The sequence below is a fragment of the Pan troglodytes genome, chromosome 5 (genome assembly GCF_028858775.2).
Source record: "Pan troglodytes isolate AG18354 chromosome 5, NHGRI_mPanTro3-v2.0_pri, whole genome shotgun sequence".
NCBI classification, from domain to species: domain Eukaryota; kingdom Metazoa; phylum Chordata; class Mammalia; order Primates; family Hominidae; genus Pan; species Pan troglodytes.
The window spans coordinates 38,245,967-38,269,665 of NC_072403.2; the positions used below are offsets into that span (position 1 = coordinate 38,245,967).

Consider the following 23,699-nt stretch of genomic DNA (forward strand, 5'->3'; position numbering starts at 1 on the left):
ACTAACTACTACCTGTGTTTCAAGATACAGCCTTCCATCCTTCTCCAGTGTTGAGAGTGTTGAACCTCAGAGTTTCTCCTCTCATTTTCTCTAAATGAGATACAATGCCAGCCATCCCAAGCTCTTGGCCTGAGTTGATCATCTTGAAGTCTAGGACTCCAAGAAGCATGAAAGAGCTTCTTTAGTGAAGCTATGTCCTCAGTACTGCCAAAATTCAGACAATCTCCATGGCCTGACAATTTACCTTCTATTTGGGTAATTTATTGTCCCTTACGCAAACTCTCCAGCTGTCATGGCACAGACATATGATCTGTATTTAGCTCTCACTTTAGTTGTTTCCATTGATTCTATTCTCACTAATGTGCTTCAGGTATATCCCTGTCTAGAACTCAGATTGGGGTTAAAGAGTCTGTCCGTGATTGACTAACAGTCTTAAATACTTGATTTGTTGTCGTTGTTGTCCTGTTTGTTTGATTAAGAACTTTACTTCTTTATCCAATGAACGGAGTATCTTGTGTCCTGGACCCTTTGCAAGAACCCTTCCCCTAGCAACAGATGCGTCATCTCAAAATATTTTTCTGATTGGCCAATGAGTAATTGATTTGCATTTTAATGGTCAGACTCTATTACACCCCACATTCTCTTTTCTTTTATTCTTGTCTGTTCTGCCTCACTCCCGAGCTCTACTGACTCCCAACAGAGCGCCCAAGAAGAAAATGGCCGTAAGTGGAGTCCCTGTGCTAGGATTTTTCATCATAGCTGTGCTGATGGGCGCTCAGGAATCATGGGCTATCAAAGGTAGGTGCTGAGGGAATGAAATCTGGGACGATAGACTACGAAGCATTGGAGAAAAGACCTATGGACATTTGGAAGATAATGTGTGGAGTGAAAGAATAGTGTGACAGGTATTATGTGGTCTAGACAGAAAGTATAACAAATTGTGGTTTGGTGGAGTTCTTCCCTCACCACAAACTGAAGTAAGTCAAATTTGGTTTAGAGGATCAAAACTGAGTTGTGTATTGATGAATAGCACGGTCCTGCTACAAGCCAAACTGGGGGTGGGGGTGGGGGTGGGGGTGGGGGAGGAAGAATATTTTCTGGCAAGCATTAACAAGTTATATTTCTGGGCTTTAATTATTCTTTCTGGAAAATTAGTAAAATTAAAAACTAAAAACCACACATAGTTTTGCTAGAATTAAATGAAAAAAAAAGTTATTAGCCCTGTTCTTATCTGAATACATGATACAGTAGTTATTTTTTGGAGTGTAAATCCTGTCGGTATATATTGAGCACATATATTGTGTTGAAGATTACTAGAAGGAAAAGTCATCAAAAAGCAACAATTTACCCCAGGAAAAGGGGAGGGAAGGCATGCTGATATGAGTTGCCTCATGGGACAGTGATAGCCATTCCCTGCCTTCCCATCTCCATGGTACAGCAGATCTTATATCATGTTAACTTAGTAATATTTCCAAGAGAGTAGAAAAATAAGTAAGGAAATGGGGAATCTGATATTATTCTCTCTCATCTCCAGAGCAACACTGGTGCTGTTGTAAAGATGTACTGTAGAAAAGTATTCTTCACCCAGAGTGACCCCCACAGAAGGTGTCAGGTAGACTTGAAATAAGCAAAGTAATAACCCAGCTCCCATACCCATAGTGTCAATGGTAGATTTCTATTGCCCCAAAAGAGCCATACATAGGGATACTTACCTAGAAAGACAGAGGCTCTTCCCTTGGTTTGTGAAGAGGCAGCTAGTATATTTGTGTGTGTTTGCATAGATGCAAACGGTAAATAAATTCCTAGGTTTATCAATACACAGTCAAACATTAAAATCTCTCATCTTGGCTGGGCACGGTGGCTCACACCTGTAATCCCAGCACTTTGGGAGGCCGAGGTGGGCAGATCACGAGGTCAAGAGATCGAGACCGTCCTGGGCAACATGGTGAAACCCCGTCTCTACTAAAAATACAAAAAATTAGCTGGGTATGGTGGCACACGCCTGTAGTCCCAGCTACTCGGGAGGCTGAGGCAGGATTGCTTGAACCCGGGAGGCGGAGGTTGCAGTGAGCTGAGATGGTGCCACTGCACTCCAGCCTGGCGATAGAGCAAGACTCCGTCTCAAACAACCAAACCAAAACAAAACAAAATATCTCACCTTATCTTTGAAGACTAAGGAAAAAAAAAATCTCCCACTCATCGATACACTCCACAGAGGCAGCATACTCTCCAAGTGTAGCTTTCTCTTTTCATGTTCATTATTCCCTTGGTGTTGGTTATTCTCAATGTCAATCATAATAGAATATCTTCCATAATAACAGTCCCAATTTAAGGAGCATTAAGATAAAAGGTGGAATTGCCAAGGTCAATCCAGACGAGAACCTTCTCATAGAGGTAACCACCGTGTGGGTTTGGATGCTGGGAAGCAGGGGGACTATGACGCTACAAGGTCTCAGTCTTAATTTTTGGAGTACTTCAGTCCCCAGGTATATTTTCCATAGATTTGGCCCTTAAATAAAAAGAAGCTTCTGACTCTAAAATGTAAACAGTGCTTGTTACAGTCTTGTTGATATATTAAGAAATTACTCACCTTATCTCATTTAATCTTAAAAACAAACCCCTGACAGGATCAAAACCACAGCAGGGCTACATAATAGGAAAACTATACATAAATAGGTAGAATAATCTGCTCAGGATCACTAGGTAAGTTGCTGAATAAGAATTCAAGATGTTTTTGATCCCAGAGTTTAAAACCCAACCTTTCAAACAGCGTTTCTCTCTTCTTAGAGTACAATGTTCTGAGAAAGAGATGCTCTGGAATTCTGGCCTAAGTGTATTTAATGCCCGGGTAAAGAAAGTGAGAGAACATTTCTCTTTAGGGGCTGCTGCTGGATTTCTAAAAAGAAAATAATTTCTCAGCTACTAACATGGAGCCAAACAACAGCTTCACAAGACTGTGGGTTCTTTAGCCCTCATCTCCTTCAATCCACCCTCTTTTTAACCAGTTCTTCCTGTTTCTCCCCTCCCAGCTTTGTTCAGCAGCATGCCCTTCACCCAGACCTTGTCTTGTCACTCATCTCTACTTGCCATCATTCTTTCATTCCTCTTGGCCCAATCTCTCTCCACCACTTCCTGCCTACATGTATGTAGGTTATTCATTTCCCTCTCTTGATTCCCCCCACCCAACTCTCTTTCTCCATTTCTTGCTTTTCAGAAGAACATGTGATCATCCAGGCCGAGTTCTATCTGAATCCTGACCAATCAGGCGAGTTTATGTTTGACTTTGATGGTGATGAGATTTTCCACGTGGATATGGCAAAGAAGGAGACGGTCTGGCGGCTTGAAGAATTTGGACGATTTGCCAGCTTTGAGGCTCAAGGTGCATTGGCCAACATAGCTGTGGACAAAGCCAACCTGGAAATCATGACAAAGCGCTCCAACTATACTCCGATCACCAATGGTACCTCCCTCTCTGCTGCACTCCTGGACATGGGAATCCATAGTTTGAAAGTAGTTGCTTCAGCTCTTTGTGTTAGATTATTGTAACTGATTTTCCCTCCAAGGGCCTAACCTTGCCATTAACAAGCCCCAAATTCTCATGCCAGAGGTCTGAGAACTTTATGGGTTTGATCCTATCTTGTTGTGCTCAAGTCTTGTCTCTGTCATCCATGGTCTCCTACGAAGTCATTGCCCTAAGTTCATGCTGGGGGAGCCAGAAGGGAAGTCCTTGGATATCTTATACCTCAATATTGGCTCAATTTCTTGGGGAGGGGGTGCTGTCAGAGATTGTTATCTGAGGATGTGACATAGATTTCTCAGGGCACAATTTCAACTACTTTTTCAGCTTTAGGGTTTTTAGATAGGTTTGTACCACAATTGAGCATGGGAGGGAAAGGGGTGAGCCTAAGCAGTGATGGCTGATTTCTGTCATGTCTGTCATGTGTCCCCCAGTACCTCCAGAGGTAACTGTGCTCACAAACAGCCCTGTGGAACTGAGAGAGCCCAACATCCTCATCTGTTTCATCGACAAGTTCACCCCACCAGTGGTCAATGTCACGTGGCTTCGAAATGGAAAACCTGTCACCACAGGAGTGTCAGAGACAGTCTTCCTGCCCAGGGAAGACCACCTTTTCCGCAAGTTCCACTATCTCCCCTTCCTGCCCTCAACTGAGGACGTTTATGACTGCAGGGTGGAACACTGGGGCTTGGATGAGCCTCTTCTCAAGCACTGGGGTATGGACCATCACTCAATCTCCTTTATTTCAAGGTTTCCTCCTATGATGCTTGTGTGAAACTCGGTGTTCTAACTGTTTCATAATATCTGCTACAATTAATATAACTGTCTTCTCCTATTACCCAGCTTCCTCCTCTTTTTAATCTTTAGTTCTCTCAGTACATCATTCTGTCTTCCTCTTCTTTAATCTATGAATAACTTTTCTCTTTATTAAGTACCCTACACTTGATTCTGAGTGTTACTTCTTCCCACACTCATTACCATGTATTCTGCCTTATTTCCCCCCAGAGTTTGATGCTCCAAGCCCTCTCCCAGAGACTACAGAGAACGTGGTGTGTGCCCTGGGCCTGACTGTGGGTCTGGTGGGCATCATCATTGGGACCATCTTCATCATCAAGGGTGTGCGCAAAAGCAATGCAGCAGAACGCAGGGGGCCTCTGTGAGGCACACGGAGGTGAGTTAGGCGCAGTCAGAGGAAGACATATATGGAGATATCTGAGGGAGGAAAACAGGGTGGGGAAAGGAAATGTAATGCATTTAAGAGACATGGTAGGAACAGATGTGGCTCTTGATTTCTCTTTGCTAGAACGAATCAGACATTGGTATCATCTGGTATCCCAAAGCTTCAGGGTCTGTCATCCCTTTCCATAGACGGGCACCTCGATCATGGCTCCAGTCTTAGAAATCATCTCCAGTACCTAAAACCATTGTTTCACATTAGAATACTGAGTCTAGGGATCTAGAAAATACATTAGAATATGGAGTCTAGGGATCTAGAAAATACTGAGTCTAGGGATCTAGAAAAATAAGCCTCAAGATTTGGGCACATCCTAGCTTGTATTTTCTGGGGCAGGTCATCAGTTCAGAAGCATTTCCAGATCCTGGCTCCTTTCAGGTTAGGGTCAATTCATTGCATGAAATGGGAATCTCTTAGAGGCCAATGCCTGCTTCTGCTCCTTTAGTTTCAAATGTAGTATCAGAAACTTTAAAAAAAGGTAAAGCATGGTTGCTTATTATGTTCAGTTGGAGAGTGGGGTATACAGTTAGTTCATGTTGGAAAGGTTAGATGAACATTGAATTTTGCAAAGTCAAAGGATTAAGAGAAAAGAGGAAGGAATCTGAAGCAAGGGGCTCAAAACTGATCTTAAATTCCTTAGTAACTATGTGTGTCTTGCTGTAGGTGATGGTGTTTTTTAGAGAGAAGATCACTGAAGAAACTTCTGCTTCAATGGCTTTACAAAGCTGGCAATATTCCAATCCTTGACCTCAGTGAAAGCAGTAATCTTCAGCATTTTCCAGCCCTATAGCCACCCCAAGTGTGGTTATGCCTCCTCGATTGCTCCGTACTCTAACATCTAGCTGGCTTCCCTGTCTATTGCCTTTTCCTGTATCTGTTTTCCTCTATTTCCCATCATTTTATTATCACCACGCAACGCCTCTGGAATAAAACATACAGGAGTCTGTCTCTGCTATGGAATGCCCCATGGGGGCATCTCTTGTGTACTTATTAAGATTTCCTCAAACTGTGATTTTTCTGAACACAGTAAACTATTTTGATGATCTTGGGTGGAATTTTTGGTGTTTAAGCCAGTTCTTTGGGTGGCGGTGTAGGGTGGGGAGTTGGTCCTGGGGAATATATGTGATCCTTTCCTGGTAAAATATCTGAATGTTGAATTTATCTTATAAATTCTAGAATTCATCAGACATATCCCAGTTCATTTGGGCTTGGTCTCATTTTGTGCATCTGCAGGCAACCCTCTTGTTGTGGTCTAGTCCTCATCAGGAAAAACCTAAAGTGGGGTTGGTTTGTTGGGAGATCTCTACTGAGCAATGATAAAACTGTATCTTTAGTACAGTGAATCTGAAACCCCAAGGTATGGATCTCAGAATGCATGGGATGGAGGGGAGCAGATGGGGTTAGAGTGGGGAGAAGGAAGACAGAAGAATCCATAAACATTGCAGGATTTACATATCAACATCGTTCATTCCAGATTTAATGAGCAAAGAGATTGGACAGTGAAGACTGGCCTTGCCCATTCTGTTAGACATAGTCTCAGATGCCTATTTTATTACCGAGAGAGTAGTCTGACTGATTCTTGAAACCACCTTATATTTGAAGATGTGTCTTTGAGTGGAAAAGCTGAGTGAAATTTGGGGTTGAGGAGAAAGATATGACATTAAGATGAGAGGAAAGAATATTTGAAACACAATGAACTGTTGTTGCTCATTTGTCTATAAAACTATGACTTGATATTTATTTCTAAAATAGTTTCCAGAACCCGCCATAAACCACAAAGATAAACTATTCATGATAGTGTGGTAGACTGCAAATAAATGCTGTTGAAATGAGTTAGGCTTGGGTTTCATCTTGGCTGTATCATTTACTAGGCATGTTTTCACTGGTATCTTACTTAACTTAGCCTCACATTACTCATGAAAATACTGGTGTTAATTTTTACTACATTGAATTAATATCAGAATTAAAAGGAAAACGCAAGCAAAGGAATTAGATACATGCTTAGTGATAATAAAATATTGCAAAAAATTATACGTTCTGTTGTTTTTCTCAAAATTTCTATAGCCTGATGATAAAAAATCTAAGAGAAGCTAAACAAAACAAGGATAAACCAAAGCATCATGACCTTCTAAGCCTTACTAATAAATAAGAAGTTTCTCGGCCAGGCGCGGTGGCTCACGCCTGTAATCCCAGCACTTTGGGAGGCCGAGGTGGGTGGATCACAAGGTCAGGAGATCAAGACCATCCTGGCCAACATGGTGAAACCCCATCTCTACTAAAAATACAAAAATTAGCCGGGTGTGGTGATAGGCGCCTGTAATCCCAGCTACTCAGGAGGTTGAGGCAGGAGAATAGCTTGAATCCGGGAGGCAGAGGTTGCAGTGAGCCGAGATCGCACCACTGTGCTCCTGCCTGGCAACAGACTGAGACTCTGTCACAAAAAAAAAAAAAAAAAAAAAAAAAGTTTCTCTACTGTTGGTTCAGAGAATCAAAGAAGAATTTTGAGACTACTGAAGGTAGAATAGGTACGAGAGTCTTTCTTACATGACTACAAACTTTATTATAAAATAAATAGCTTAACACAGAGAATACACTACAACTTAGATAAGTATGGATTAAGAAAGCAAAAAGTAAACCCGTATGCTACCATGTAAGAAAATCATTTTTGGATGGGCACGGTGGCTCACGCCTGTAATCCCAGCACTTTGGGAGGTTGAGGCGGGCAGATCACGAGGTCAGGAGATTGAGACCATCCTGGCTAACACGGTGAAACCCCGTCTCTACTAAAAATACAAAAAATTAGCCGGATGTGGTGAAGGGCGCCTGTAGTCCCAGCTACTCGAGAGGCTGAGGCAGGAGAATGGAGTGAACCCGAGAGGCAGAGCTTGCAGTGAGCCGAGATCGCACCACTGCACTCCAGCCTGGGAGACAGAGCGGGACTCCGTCTCAAAAAAAAAAAAAAAAAAAAGGAAAACCATTTTAATAGACTTTTATTTTTAGAGCTGTTTTAAGTTAACAGAAAAATTGCAGAAAATGTATAGAGAGCTCCCCCATCCCCAGTTTCTACAATGCTTAACATCCTGTATTAATGTGGAACACTTGTTACAACTGATGAACCAATACTGTTAATTATTATTAACTAAAGTTCATAGTTATACAAGGGTTCACTCTGTATTACACAGTTATATGGGTTCTGACAAATACATAATATCATATATCCACCATTACAGGATCATACAAAATAGCTTCACTGATCTAAAAATGCCCCAGGCTCCATCTACTCATCCTTCCCTCCTCCCTCTGAACCACTGGCATTCTCTGAGCTATTTACTATTATTTTGCCTTTTCCAGAATGTCACATGCTTGTAATCATACAGTATAGAGCTTTTTCAGATGAGATTTTTTTGTTTAGCCATATGCATACAGGTTTCCTGCATATATTATCATAGCTTGATAGCTTATTTTTCTTTAATGTTAAATAATACTCCATTGCATAAATGTACTATGGTTTATTTACCCATTAGTCTACTGAAGGACATCTTGGTTGCTTCTAATTTTTGGCAATTATGAATAAAGCTGCTATAAACATCCATGAACAGATGTTTGTGCAGACATAAGTTTTCCATTTTGGATAAATACATAGAAGTGCAATTGCTGGATCATATGGTAAGAGTATGTTTAGCTTTGTAAGAAACAACTAGAATATCTTCCAAAATGGCTGTATCATTTTGCATTCCTACCAGCAATGAATGAGAGTCCCTGTTGTTCTATATCCTTGCCAGCATTTGGTATTCTGGGGTTTGGGATATCAACAAGAAAGCCATTTTAATATTTTTTATTTTAAAATAATTATAGATTCATGGGAAATTGCAAAGACAGTATAGAGACATTCTGCATACGCCTTCACCCAGTTTCTCCAAATGTTTATATTTTAAGTAATTATAGCATAGTAGCAAAACCAAGAAAATACCTTGATACAATGTGTATGTATAGTTTTATGCATATGTCTTATCACATTTGTAGATTCATGTAACCACCACCACAATGAAGCACAGAGCTATTCCATATCACAGAGATCTTCGTCATGCTTCCCTTTATAGCCAAATTCCCCCCACACAATCACCTTAACAACTTAAAACCACTAATTTCTTTGCTATTAATCTCTAGAATAGTGTCATTTTGAAAATACTAGTTAAATAGAATCACGCAGTATGTGACTGGTGTTTTTCACTTAGCATAATACCCATGAGATCCATCCAAGCTGCTGCATATATCGACAATCTTTTTTTTTTTATTGCTAAGTAGTATTCCATGGTCTAAATGCAGCACAGTTTGCTTAACTATTTGCCTATTGAAGGACATTTTGGCTGTTTCTAGTTTGGGGTCACTATAAATAAGGCTGTTTTGAACATGTGTTTAAGGTTTTTCTATGAGCATGAGTTCATGAGTTTTCATTTCTCTGGTATAAATGTCTGGGATATAATTCATGGGCATATGGAAATATATGTTTAGTTTTTCAAGAAACTGCCAAACTTAGCCAAGTATGATGGCTTATACCTGTAATCCCAGCACTTTGGGAGGCCAAGGAGGAAGGATAAATTGAGGCCAGGAATTTGAGGCCAGCCCCAGCGTCTACACTTTTTTTTTTTTTTTGAGACAGAGTCTCGCTCTGTTGCCAGACTGGAGTGCAGTGATGCGATCTCGGCTCACTGCAACCTCCGCCTCCCAGGTTCAAGCAATTCTTCTGCCTCAGCCTCTCGAGTAGCTGAGACTACAGGTGCACACCACCACGCCCAATTAATTTTTGTATTTTTAGTAGAGACAGGGTTTCACCATGTTGGCCAGGATGGTCTTGACCTCATGACCTCGTGATCCGCTTGCCTTGGCCTCCCAAAGTGCTGAGATTACAGGCATGAGCCACCGTGCCCGGCCAAATGTTTTGTTTTGTTTTTGTTTTTTGTTTTTTGTCAGGTGGATCAGGTGGCATGCCCCTATAGTCACAGCTACTTGGGAGGCTGAGGTGGGAGGATTGCTTGAGCCCAGGAATTCGAGGCTGCAGTGAGCCACTGCACTTCAGCCTATCTGACAGAGCAAGATCCTGTCTCCAAAAGGAAGGAAGGGAGGGAAGAAGGAAGGAAGGAAGGAAGGAAGGAAGGAAGGAAGGAAGGAAGGAAGGAAGGAGAAAAAAGAAGGGAGGGAGGGAGGAAGGAAGGGAGGGAGGGAGGAAAAAAGAAAGGAAAGAAGAAAGGAAGTTAAAAAGAAGGGAGGGAGGAAGGAAGAAAGGAAAGATGGAAGAAAGGAAGGAAGGGAGGGAGGAGAAAGAGAAAGAAAAAGAAGGAAGGAAGAAGGGAAGGAGGGAGGGAAGGGAGGAAGGGAGGGAGGGTGAAAGGAAGGAAGGAAAGAAGGAAGGAAGGAGAAAGAAAAGGAAGAGAGAAAGAGAAAGAAAAAAGAAAGAAGAAAGAAAGAAGAAAGAGAGAAAGAAAGGAAAGAAGGAAGGAAAGAAAAGAAAGAAAGAAAAAGAAAAAGGAAGGAAGGAAAGAAGGAAGGAAGGAAGAAAGAAAAAGAAAGAAAGAAGGAAGGAAAGAAAGAAAGAGAAAGAAAGAAACCGATAAACTATTCTCTAATTGCTTTGTGGGAGTATGGCCACTTTCATCATATTGATTTTTCCTTTCTTTTTTTGAGATAGAGTCTGGCTCTGTCGCCCAGGCTGGAGTGCGATGGCGTGATTTCGGCTCACTGAAACCTCTGCCTCCTGGGTTCAGGTGATTCTCCTGCCTCAGCCTCCCTAGTAGCTGGGATTACAGGTGCACACCATCACGCCTGGATAATTTTTTTGTATTTTTACTAGAGATGGGGTTTCACCATGTTGGCCAGGTTGGTCTCAAATTCCTGACCTCAGGTGATTCGCCTGCCTTGGGCTCCGGAAGTGCTAGGATTACAGATGTGAGCCACCACGCCCAGACAATATTGATTCTTCCTTTTCCATGAACATGATATTTTTTCCATTTATTTGTGTCATCTCTGAGTTCTTTGAGCAGTGGTTTGCAGTTTTCCTTGTAGAGATCTTTCTCCTCCCTGGTTAGCTGTATTCCTAGGTATTTCGTGTGTGTGTGGCAATCGTGAATGGGATTACGTTCCTGATTTGGCTCTCAGCTTGACTGTTGTGGTGTATAGGAATGTTAGTAATTTTTCCACATTAATTTTGAATGCCAAGACTTTGCTGAAGTTGTTCATTAGCTTAAAGAGCTTTTGGGCTGAGACTATGGGGTTTTCTTGATATAGGATCATGCCATCTGCAAATAGGCATAGTTCAATTTCCTCTCTTCCTGTTTGGATGCCTTTAATTCTTTTTCTTGCGTGTTGCCCTGGCCAAGACTTCCAATACTATGTTGGATAGGAGTAGTGAGAGAGGGTATCCTTGTCTTGCGCTGGTTTTCAAGGGGAATGCTTCTAGCTTTTTCCCATTTAGTATGGTATTAGCTGTGGGGTTGTCACAGAAGGCTCTTATTATTTTAAGTTATGTTCACTTACTATTCAGTTTATTAAGAGTTTTTAACATGAAGGGATATTGAATTTTATCAAAAACCATTCCTCCATCTATTGAGCTAATCATGTGGCTTCTGTCTTTAGTACTGCTTATGTAATGAATCAAATTTATTGATTTGCATATGTTGAACTAACCTTGCATCACCAAGATAAAGCATACTTGATCATTGTAGATTAGCTTTTTAATGTACTGCTGGATTCGGTTTGCCAGTATTTTGTGGAGGATTTTTGCATCAATCTTCATCAATAATATTTGCCTGAAGTTTTCTTTTGTGTGTGTGTCTGCCAGGTTTTGGTGCTGATCCTGATGATGCTGGCCTCATAGAATGAGTTAGAGAGGTATCCCTCTTCCTCAATTTTTTGGAATAATTATAACAGGAATGGTACCAGCTCTTCTTTGTACATCAGGCAGAATTCAGCTGTGAATTATTCTAGTCCTAGGGTTTTTTTTTGTTTGGTAGTCTACTTATTACTGATTTAATTTCTGAGATCATTATCAGTCTATTCAGGGATTGAATTTCTTCCTGGTTCTGTCTTGGGAGGGTGTACGTGTCCAGAAATTTATCAATTTCTTCTAGTTTTCCTAGTTTATGTGCATAGAGGTGTTTTTAATATTCTCTGATGGTTATTTGTGTTTCTGTGGGGTCAGTGGTAATATCCCCATTGTAATTTCTGAGTGTGATTATTTGAATCTTCTCTCTTTTCTTCTTTATTAGTCTAACTAGAGGTCTATTTTTTTTATTAATTTTTTTTTAAGAAACCAATTCCTGGATTCATTGATCTTTTGAGTGTTGTTTTTTTTCTGTGTCAATCTCCTTTAGTTCAGCTCTGATTTTGGTTATTTCTTGTCTTCTGCTAGCCTTGATATTGGTTTGTACCTGGTTGACCAGTTCTTTTAGTTGTGATGTTAGGTTGTTAAATTGAGGTCTTTCTAACTTTTTCATGTGGGCATTTGATGCATAAATTTCCCACTTAACACTGCCTTAGCTGTGTCCCAGAGATTCTGGTATGTTGTATCGTTGTTCTCATCAGTTTTAAAGAACTTCTCAATTTCTTCCTTAATTTCATTATTTACACAAAAGTCATTCAGGAGCAGGCGGTTCAACTTCCATGTAATTGTAGGGTTTTGAATGAATTTCTTAGTCTTAATTTCTAATTTGATTGCACTGTTGTCTGAAAGATTGTTTTTTATGATTTCAGTTCTTGTGCATTTGCTGAGGAGTATTTGACTTCCGATTATGTGATCAATTTTAGAGTACATGCCATGTGGTGATGAGAAGAATGTGTATACTGTTGTTTTGGTGTGGATAATTCTATAGATGTCTATCAGGTCCATTTGATTCAGTGCTGAGTTCAAGTCCTGAATATCTTTGTTAATTTTTTGTCTCGATGATCTGTCTAATATTATCAGTGAGTTGTTAACATCTCCAAGTATTATTGTGTTGGAGTCTAAGTCTCTTTGAAGGTCCCTAAGAACTTGCTTTATGAATCTGGGTGTTCCTGTGTTGGGTGCTGATCTGGTTTGGCTGTGTTCCCATTCAAATCTCACCTTGAATTGTAGCTCCCACAATTCTCACATGCCACAGGAGGCACCTGGTGGGAGGTAATTGAATCATGGGGGCGGGTCTTTCCCATGCTATTCTCATCATAGTGAATAAGTCTCATGAGATCTGATAGTTTTATAAAGAGGAGTTTCCCTGCACAAGTTCTCTTGTCTTGTCTGCCACCATGTGAGATGTGATTTTCACCTTCCATCATGATTGTGAGGCATCCCTAGCCATGTGGAACTGTCAGTCCATTAAATTTCTTTCTTTTGTAAATTGCTCAGTCTCAGGTATATCTTTGTCAGCAGCATAACAGACTAATAGAGGAGAGTGGAGCACTGCTGAAAAGATACCTGAAAATGTGGAAGTGACTTTGGAACTGGGTAACAGGCAGAGGTTGGAACAGTTTGGAGGGCTCAGAAGAAGATAGGAAAATGTGGGAAATTTTGGAACTTCCTAGAGCCTTGTTGAATGCCTTTGCCCAAAATGCTGATGGTGATGTGGACAATAATGTCCAGGCTAAGGTAGTCTCAGATGGAAATGAGGAACTTGTTGGGAACTGGAGCAAAGGTGACTCATTATGCTTTAACAAAGAGACTGGTGGCATTTTGCCCCTGTCCTAGAGATTTGTGGAACTTTGAACTTGAGAGAGATGATTTAGGGTATCTGGCAGAAGATATTTCTAAGCAGCAAAGCATTCAAGAGGTTACTTGCGTGCTGTTAAAGCCATTCAGTTTTATAAGGGAAGCAGAGCATAAATGTTTGGAAAATTTGCAGCCTGACAATGGAATAGAAAAGAAAATCCAATTTTCTGAGGATAAATTCAAGCCGGCTGCAGAAATTTCATGGGTAACGAGGAGCTGAATGTTAATTATTAAGACAATGGGGAAAATGTCTCCAAGGCATGTCAGAGGTTTTTTTTTTTTTTTTTTTTTTTTCCAGAGTCTCACTCTGTCGCCCAGGCTGGAGTGCAGTGGCATGATCTCGGCTCACTGCAAGCTCTGCCTGCCGGGTTCATGCCATTCTCCTGCCTCAGCCTTCCAAGTAGCTGGGACTACAGGCATCCACCACCACACCTGGCTAATTTTTTGTATTTTTAGTAGAGACGGGGTTTCACCATGTTAGCCAGGATGGTCTCGATCTCCTGACCTCATGATCCACCCACCTCGGCCTCCCAAAGTGCTGGGATTACAGGCATGAGCCACCATGCCTGGCCATGTCAGAGGTCTTGATGGCAGCCCTGCCCATCACAGGCCTGGAGGCCTAGGAGGAAAGAATGGTTTCTTGGGCTGGGCCCAGTGTCCCCGTGCTGTATGCGGTCTTTGGACTTGGTGCCCTATGTCTCAGCCGCTCCAGCTGTGACTAAAAGGGGCCAACATAGAGCTCAGGCCACGGCTTCAGAGGATGCAAGCCCCAAGCCTTGGCAGCTTCCATGTGGTGTTGAGCCTACAGGTACACAGAAGTCAAGAGTTGAGGTTTGGGAACCTCCACCTAGATTTCAGAGGATGTATGGAAATGCCTGGATGTCCAGGCAGAAGTTTGCTGCCTGGGCAGGGCACTCATGGGGAACCTCTGCTAGGGCAGTGCAGAAGGGAAATGTGGAGTGGGCACCCTCACACAGAGTTCCCAATGGGACAGTGCCTAGTGGAGTTTTGAAAAGAGGAACACCATCCTCCAGACTCCAGAGTGATGGATCCACTGACAGCTTGCATCATGCACTGGAAAAGCTGCAGACACTCAATGCCAGCCCATGAAAGCAGCTTGGAGGGAGGCTATATCCTGCAAAGCCACAGGGGCGGAGCTGCTCAAGACCAGGGGAACCCACCTCTTGTATCAGTGTGACCTGGATGTGAGATATGGAATCAAAGGAGGTCATTTTTTGGAGTTTAAGATTTAAGTGCTCTGCTGGATTTCAGAGTTGCATGGAGCCTTTAAGTCCCTTCATTTTGGCCAGTTTCTTCCATTTGGAATGGGTACATTTATCCAATGCCTGTACCCTCATTGTGTCTAAGAAGTAACTAGCTTGCTTTTGATTTTACAGGCTCATAGGCAGAAGGGACTTGCCTTGTCTCAAATGAGAATTTGGACTGTGGATTTTGAGTTAATGTAGAAATAAGACTTTGGGGTACTCTTGAGAAGGCATGATTGGTTTGAAATATGAGGACATGAGATTTGGGAGGGGCCAGTGGTGGAATGATATGGTTTGGCCCTGTCCCCACCCAAATCTCACCTTGAATTGTAGGTCCCATAATACCCATATGTTGTGGGAGGGACCTGGTGGGAGTTAATTTAATCATGGGGTAGGTCTTTCCCGTACTATTCTTGTGATAGTGAATAAGTCTCATGAGATTTGATGGTTTTATGAAGGGGAGTTTCCCTGCACAAGTCCTCTTCTCTTGTCTGCTGCCATGTGAGATGTGCTTTTCACCTTCCACCATGATTGTGAGGCCTCCCCAGCCATGTGGAACTGCGAGTCCATTAAACCTCCTTCTTTTGTAAATTGCCCAATCTCAAGTATGCCTTTATTAGCAGCATGATAATGGACTAATATAAATGAATATATATTTAAGAAATGGATAAATTCCTGGACACATACACCCTCTCAAGACTGAACCAGGAAGAAACTGAATTCCTAAACAGACCAATAATGAGTTCTGAAATTGAGTCAGTAATAAAAAGCCTACCAACCAAAAAAAGCCTGGGACCAGATGGATTCACAGCTGAATTCTACCAGATGGATAAAGAAGACCTGGTCCTATTCCTATTAAAATTATTCCAAAAAAATTGAGGAGAAGGGATGACTCCCCAATTCATTCTGAGGCCAGCATCATCCTGATACCAAAACCGGGCAGAAACAACAAAAAAAGAAAATTTCAGGCCAATATTCTTGATGAACATAGATGCAAATATCCTTAACAAAATACTAACAAACCAAATCAAGCAGCACATCAAAAGCTAATGTACCACGATCAAGTAGATTTTACCCCTGAGATGCAAGGTTAGTTCAACATATACAAATCAACAAATGTGATCCATCACATAAAGCAGAATGAAAGGCAACAACCACCTGATCATCTCAATAGATGTGGAAAAGGCTTTTGATAAAATTCAACAGCACTTCATGTTAAAAATGCTCAGTTCATGCCTGTAATCCCAGCACTTTGGGAGGCTGAGGTGGGCAGATCACAAGGTCAGGAGATTGAGACCATCCTGGCCAACATGGTGAAACCTTGTCTCTATTAAAAATGAAAACTTAGCTGGGCATGGTGGCATGCGCCTGTAGTCACAGCTACTCAGGAGGCTGAAGCAGGAGAATCACTTGAAGCCAGAAGGCGGAGGTTGCAGTGAGCCAAGATCCCGCCACTGCACTCCAGCCTGACAACAGAGAAAGACTCCATCTTAAAAAAAAAAAAAACCTCAGTAAACTAGGCATTGGAGGAACATACTTCAAAATAATAAGAGCCATCAATGACAAACCCACAGCCAACAACATAGTGAATGGGCAAAAGCTGGAAGCATCGCTCTTGAAAATCAGCAGGAGACAAGGATGCCTTCTCTCACCACTGTTTTTTTTTTTTTTTTTGGAGACAGAGTCTTGCTCTGTTGCCAGGCTGGAGTAGTGCAGTGGCACGATCTCAGCTCACTGCAATCTCCACTTCCCAGGTTGAAGCAATTCTCCTGCCTCAGCCTCCCAAGTAGCTGGGACTACAGGCACATGCCACCACGCCTGGCCTTTTTTTTTTTTTTTTTTTTTTAGTAGAGACCAGGTTTCATCATGTTAGCCAGGATGGTGTTGATATCCTCACCTCGTGATCCACCCACCTCAGCCTCCTAAAGCACTGGGATTACAGGTGTAAGCCACTGTGCCCGGCCCTCCCTCACCATTCTTATTCAAGATAGTATTGGAAGTCCTGACCAGAGCATCAGGCCAGAGAAAGAAAGAAAGGGTATTCAAAGAGGAAGAGTGGAAGTCAAACTATCCCTGTTTGCAGATGATATGATCCTGTGTCTAGAAAACCCTAAATCTCCAAATCTTGGCCCAAAAGTTCCTTTAGCTGATAAACAACTTCAGCAAAGTTTCAGGATAAAAAAAATCACATATAAAAATCAGCAGCATTTCTATACACAAAGAACACTCAAGCTGAGACCCATATCAAGAACATAATCCCACTCACAATTTCCACACACACACATATTACCTAAGAATACAGCTAACTATGGAGATGAAAGATCTCTACAAGAAGAACTACAAACCACTGCTCAGAGAAATCAGAGATGACACAAACAAATGGAAAAAATTATCATGCTCATGGATAGGAAGACTCAATATCATTAAAATGGCCATACTGCCCAAAGTAATTTATAGATTCAATGCTATTCCCATTAAACTACCATTGACAGTCTTCACAGAACTAGAACAAACTACTTTAAAATTCATATGGAAGCAAAACAGAGCCTAAATAGCTAAGGCAATCCTAAGCAAAAGAATAAAGTAAGAGGTACTATGTTGCTCAACTTCAAACTATACTATGAGGCCACAGTAACCAAAACAGCATGGTACTGGTACAAAAGCAGACACACAGACAAATGGAACAGAATAGAGTCCAGAAATAATGCTGTACAACTCCAACCATCTGATCTTTGACAAAGATGACAAAAACAAGCAATGAGGAAAGGACTCCTCATTCAATAAACAGTGCTGTACTAACTGGCTAGCCATATGCAGAAGACTGAAGCTGGTCTCCTACCTTACACCATATACAAAAATCAACTTAAAATGAATTAATGACTTAAATGTAAAACCTAAAATCATAAAAACCCTGGAAAGTAACCTAGAATATACCATTCTGAATATAGGACTTGGCAAAGATTTCATGGCAAAGACACCAAAAGCAATCACTACAAAAACAAAAATTGACAAATGGGACCTAATTTAACTTAAGAGCTTCTGTGCAGTAAAAGAAACTATTGACAGAGTAAATAGAAAACCTAGAGAATGGAGAAAATGTCAAGTCCTAATTCGGGAAAAGGAGTCAGGCTGGTGGGACCAGAAGAAAGCAAAGAGGTAAAACAAATAAGCTGTAAGTCTGTCTTTCCTCATGGTCCAGAACACACAGCCCTCCTGTGCAAATAACTCACAGTCTTCCCATGCCCAACTATCATCAGACATCTATAAGCTAGCTCACTGCAACCCTGGCATTATTGCTACTGCACATAGCACTCTGCAGCCTAAGAACCATCCTATAAAATCTCCTGCAAGCCTTTGTTTCCGTGCAGTCAGCTTCTCTTCTGCTGGCCTGCCTGCCTGTTGCCTCCTTGCACGTATTTTCCTACTTTCTCTAATAAATCTGCTTTTTTTCCTACCTACAACTGTCTTGGTAAATTCTTTTACCCTGGCGCCACTGGCCCAGATAGTTACTGCTCACCTGCAACAGAAAATATTTGCAAACTATGCATCTGACAAAGGTCTAATATCCAGAATCTATAAGGAACTTAAACAAATTTACAAGAAAAAAACCAAACAACCTCATTAAAATATGGGCATGAACAGACATGAACAGACACTTTTCAAAAGAAGACATACATGCAGCCAACAAACATAGGAAAAAATTCTCAACAGCACTAATTATTAGAGATATGCAAGTCAAAATCACAATAAGATACCATCTCATACCAGTGTGAATGGCTACTATTAAAAAGTCAAAAAATAACAGATGCTGGTGAGGTTGCAGGGAAAGAGAATGCTTATACACTGCTAATAGAAATGTAAATTAGTTCAGCCATTGTGGAAAGCAGTGGGGTGCAAAGAACTAAAAAGAAAATTACCATTTGATTCAGCAATCCCATTACTGTGTATATACCTAAAGGAATATAAACCATTCTACCATAAAGACACATGCACACATATGTTCATTGCAGCACTGTTCACAATAGCAAAGACATTGAATCAACCTAGATGTCCATCAACAGTGGACTGGTTAAAGGAAACGTGGTACATATACACCATGGAATACTATGCAGCCATAAAAAGAATGAGATTGTGTCCAGAATTGGTTCCTTCCGGTGGGTTCTTGGTCTCGCTGACTTCAAAAATGAAGCCATGAATCCTCGTGGTGAGTGTTACAGTTCTTAAAGATGGTGTGTCCGGAGTTTGTTCCTTCAGATGTTCAAATGTATCCCAAGTTTCTTCCTTCTGGTGGGTTCGTGGTCTTGCTGATTTCAGGAGTGAAGTCGCAGACCTTTGCTGTGAGTGTTACAGCTCTTAAAGGTGGTGCATCCAGAGTTGTTCGTTCCTCCCAGTGGATTTGTGGTCTTGCTGACATCAGGAGTGAAGCTGCAGACTTTCACAGTGAGTGTTACAGCTCTTAAAGGTGGTGTGTCCTGAGTTGTTCGTTCCTCCTGGTGGGTTTGTTGTCTTGCTGGCTTCAGGAGTGAAGCTGCAGACCTTAGCAGTGAGTGTTACAGCTCATAAAGGTAGTGCAGACCCAAAGAGTGAGCAGCAGCAAGATTTATTGCAAAGAGTGAAAGGACAAAGCTTCCACAGTGTGGAAGGGGACCTGAGTGGGTTGCAGCTGCTGGCTGGGGTGGCCAGCTTTTATTCCCTTATTTGGCCCTGTCCACATCCTCCTGATTGGTCCATTTTACAGAGTGCTGATTGGCACGTTTACAAACTTTTAGCTAAACACAGAGCACTGATTAGGGCATTTCTACAGAGTGCTGATTGGTGCGTTTACAAACCTTTAGCTAGATGCAGAGTGCTGATTGGTGTGTTTTCACAGAGTGCTGATTGGTGCTTTTACAATCCTTTAGCTAGACAGAAAAGTTCTCCAAGTCCCTGCCCAACCCAGAAGCCCAGCCAGCATCACCTCTCAAGATCATGTCCTTTGCAGGAACATGGATGGAGCTGGAGGCCATTATCTTATGCAAACTAACACAGGGACAAAAAACCAAATACCACATGTTCTCACTTATAAGTGGGAACTAAACATTGAGTACACATGGATACAAAGAAGAGAACAGTAGATATGGGGACCTACTTGAGGGTGAAGGATAGGAGGAGGGAAAGGATCAGGAAAAATACCTGTGAGATACCATGCTTATTACCTTGGTGATGAAATTATCTGTACATCAAACACACCTGACATGCAGTTTACCTATAGAGCAAACCTGTACATGTATCCCTAAAACTAAAATAAAAGTTTAAAATAAAAAAGAAAGAAATTAGTCGAATACTTTTTTCTCAGTGAAATGCTTATGCAAACAAATATACACTTTTATTTCAGAGATTTCGGGATCATAAAGGGTGTGTACCAAGGACAGTTTGTGACTAGCCTCCTCACATTATCCCTCACATTATCATTTCTCATCTCTTCTCCCCTAAACTTTCATGCCAACAGCAGACTAGGTAAGTTTCCCTTTCCTGCATCTCTAATGATCCAGGGCGATTAAGGTCTCCTTCTCCAGCCCCCTGCACCACCATTCCCACCCCCATCTCATCTCATCTCTGCCCAGAAGGCTGGAAGGACAAGCTGAAGTTCCCTCCTGTGTTCCCTCCCACAGCAGACACACAGACAAATCCCCACTCTACACTCACCTACCTGAGCCCTCCTAATTCCTTCTGGCTCACAATCCTACACCCTCCCACAGGGTGCTTACGTGTGCATACACACACACTCCCTGTTCTCAGGGACCCTACTCCCCTCCCCCACCCGCCTTGCTCACCTCGCCTGTGCATGGAGAAGCTCTCAAAAACCCCGTAGTTGTGTCTGCAGTAGGTGTCCAACAGACCCCGCAAGCAGCCCAAGAGGTTCTTCTGGCTGTTTGCATTCCTGGACTCTTCTCCGCTCCAGCTCCGCCACCGCCCGGAACTTTCCGACGTCCCTATGGAAGGGCGCATACTCCTTCCGGTGTGGATGAGTCTCTGCACAAACCGCATCCGCTCTGTCCCATTGCAGAAATAGCACTCGTGTTTAATCTGCTCCAAGAAATGTGCCGCAGGGACATGAAGAACCGGTTTCTTGGGCGGCATCTTAGAAAAAGAGTGATGGCTATGCCCACAATCAGCAGGGCGAGGGGCGGAACACCTTGACTGGCCCCCACCAGCCACCCCCGACCGCCTAGGGGTTCGTCTTCCATCTGCCTGAGGCGGAGGGAGGCTGCGAGGGGCGTGGAATACCATTTGGGATCCGCTACCCATTTCCGAGCTGAGCTGGACGCCTCTTTGCAAGGCTCTGGATCAGGATCACCTGCCTCATCACTGTCTCCTGCGCTTCCTCCTCCTGGGAGCCTCCATCCAAAAGACACTTCTGCTCCCTCCTATTATGCCACACTCTACTCATTCCTTAAACAAGACCCACTGCCTCCATTCTGTAAATGCTTCCTTAGTGCTTACCTTGTGTCTCATCTGTGCTGTCTCCTGGGAATCCAAACGGGAAAAATAGACCTCATCCCTCCGCTGGAGGAGCTTAAAGAGAAGTGAAATTGATGGCAAAAAACCAAACACGCAACACCTTATACAGGAACGAAAAATGTTAAGAGAAGTGTGGAGTTCTAGAAGAAAGAATAGGATGATCTAAATTACATTAGGGTGCCAGAGAAGGACTCTGAGAGTGACAGTTCAAATGTGACCTTACAGGTTTAGTGGGTGTGAGCCAGGGGGCAGAGTGGAGCCCGTGTGTGTCTCTGGACAAAAAGGGAGGCACATTTCAGGTAAGCATAATATCATGTACAAAAGCTTGAAAGAATTGATGAACTTCTTCAAGAAACCAGAAAAAAGTTCACTAAAGCACAGCATGAAGGAAAGGAGGGGAAAAGATTAAACTGGAGAAATCACAAGAAGGGAACAATTAAAATCATTGTCATGTTAGGATTTCGATTTATACTAAATGTAATGGGAAACAGTTGAAGAGTCCATGACCCCAACACAGGTCCACAAACTTTTTTTTTTGGACTTTCTAAATCCAGAAAACTCACGAATTCACTTGCTGTTGTTTTTAATTGGTTGCCGAAACTCATTTGGCAAATCTGATCTGAAGAAGTAAGGACTCAAAAGTGTCACAGAGCTCTTACTGGTGACATGTGCATCTGTAGTTTCAATATATATAAACATACAAACATACGTATGCATGTGTAAATATACACAGATTTCAAATACTGTGCATGTATATATTTTTGATGTTTTTGTATTTATGTTTAAATGAACTATGAAAAATCAAAAATAAAGAAAAATCCTTGTGTTTAATAAAATGAGATGAATAGAAAGCATTTTTAAAATAATAATTATTTTTTTTAATTTCTGGGTACATGTGCAGGATGTACAGGTTTGTTACATAGGTAAACATATGCCATGGTGGTTTGCTGCAGCTATCAACCTATTACCTAGGTATTAAGCCCAGCACGCATTAGCTCTTTTCCCTAATGTTCTCCCCAACTCTGCCCTCCCCCAGCAGACCCCAGTAAGTGTTGTTCTCCTCCCTGTGTCCATGTGTTCTCATTGTTTAGCTCCCATTTATATGTGAGAACATGCGGTGTTTGGTTTCCTGTTTCTGTGTTAATTTGCTGAGGATAATGGCTTCCAGCTTCATCCATGTCTCTGCAAAGGACATGATCTCATTCCTCTTTATGGCTGCATAGTATTCCGTGGTGTATATGTACCACAGTGAATAGAAAGCATCTTACATTATCAGTAGTATAAAATGTAGAATTACTGCAGAAATCTGAGGCATTTTACTGAAAAATATTTGGGATAGTCATCACCATTTATGACTTATAATTACCAGTTGTTGAAAGTTAATAGAGATAGTAATTATCAAGAACACATCAAAATTTTGAAATAAACTGCATAACGCAAAAAAGTAAAAATGAAGATCTTGAACCTGCATTGATTGAATGGATTCATCAAGAAAGCAGTGAATTTATGCAACTGTCTAGGTTTTTTTTTTTTCGGCAATGAAACAAGCAAAACTAAGCCATGAAGAGCTGAACTAAGAGATAAATGTGTTTTAAAAGTGTGAGTCTAGAATTTTTAGAAGAAACACAATGTAAACCAGTGTTCTCAGCCTTGGCACTACTGACATTTTGGACTAGATAATATTTTCTTGGTGAGAGGAGCTGTCTACTAGGGTCCCTAGCTTCTACTTGTTACATGTCAGAAGAAACTCCTGGTGTGACAGCCAAAAATGGCTCCAGACATTGCCAAATGTTCCCTAGGGAGTTGGGAGAGGGAAGGGAGGGACAGAGGGGTGGTGAACTATCCCTCGGTGAGACCCACTAGTGTAACCATCTGAAAAATCTATGGTTAAAAAGCCGCTATTAAGTATGGAATATTTGAGATTTACACTGAAAACTCTGCCAATATTCTATCTATTTAAAATCTTGGTCCTACATAAAACTTAGGATTTTTAGGAATCTGGTCCCAGTGCAGAGCTATTTTTCTAGCAAAATTAATTCAGTCAGAACCAAGGTTTACTGATTTATTTGCTTTGCCAGTCGCCAAGTCATATTCTTAATTTCTGTGTCACTGGTCCACTACTCACTGCCTCAGCTAATTCATTTTCTAACTTTCAGTTTCCTACTCCCAACAATACAAGGAGGCATCAAATTACCAACCTTGGACAGAGGCAGAACTCTCATTTCTGTAGTTAAGCGTTCTCAGAAGGGGAGTGCTATGGTTTGGCTGCGTAAGCATTTCAATCTTGTCTTGAATTGTAGCTCCCACAATTCCCACGTGTTGTGGGAGGGACCAGGTGGGAGATAGTTGAGTCATGGGGGCAGGTCTTTCCCCATGCTGTTCTCATGACAGTGAATAAGTCTTATGAGATCTGATGGTTTTATAAAGGGAAAAACCCTTTCGCTTGCT

General features: G+C 41.8%; 1 protein-coding gene across 1 annotated transcript; it reads left to right on the plus strand.

The window, feature by feature from the left end:
• Nucleotides 1–310: 310 nt before the first annotated feature.
• On the plus strand, nucleotides 311–5,804 carry PATR-DRA (major histocompatibility complex, class II, DR alpha). Its single transcript, NM_001134339.1, is given in 5 exon segments — nucleotides 311–798; nucleotides 3,215–3,460; nucleotides 3,952–4,233; nucleotides 4,523–4,688; nucleotides 5,415–5,804. Coding segments are annotated over 4 exon segments (765 nt in total). The 5' UTR covers nucleotides 311–716; the 3' UTR covers nucleotides 4,678–4,688; nucleotides 5,415–5,804.
• The last annotated feature ends 17,895 nt before the right edge of the window (nucleotides 5,805–23,699 follow it).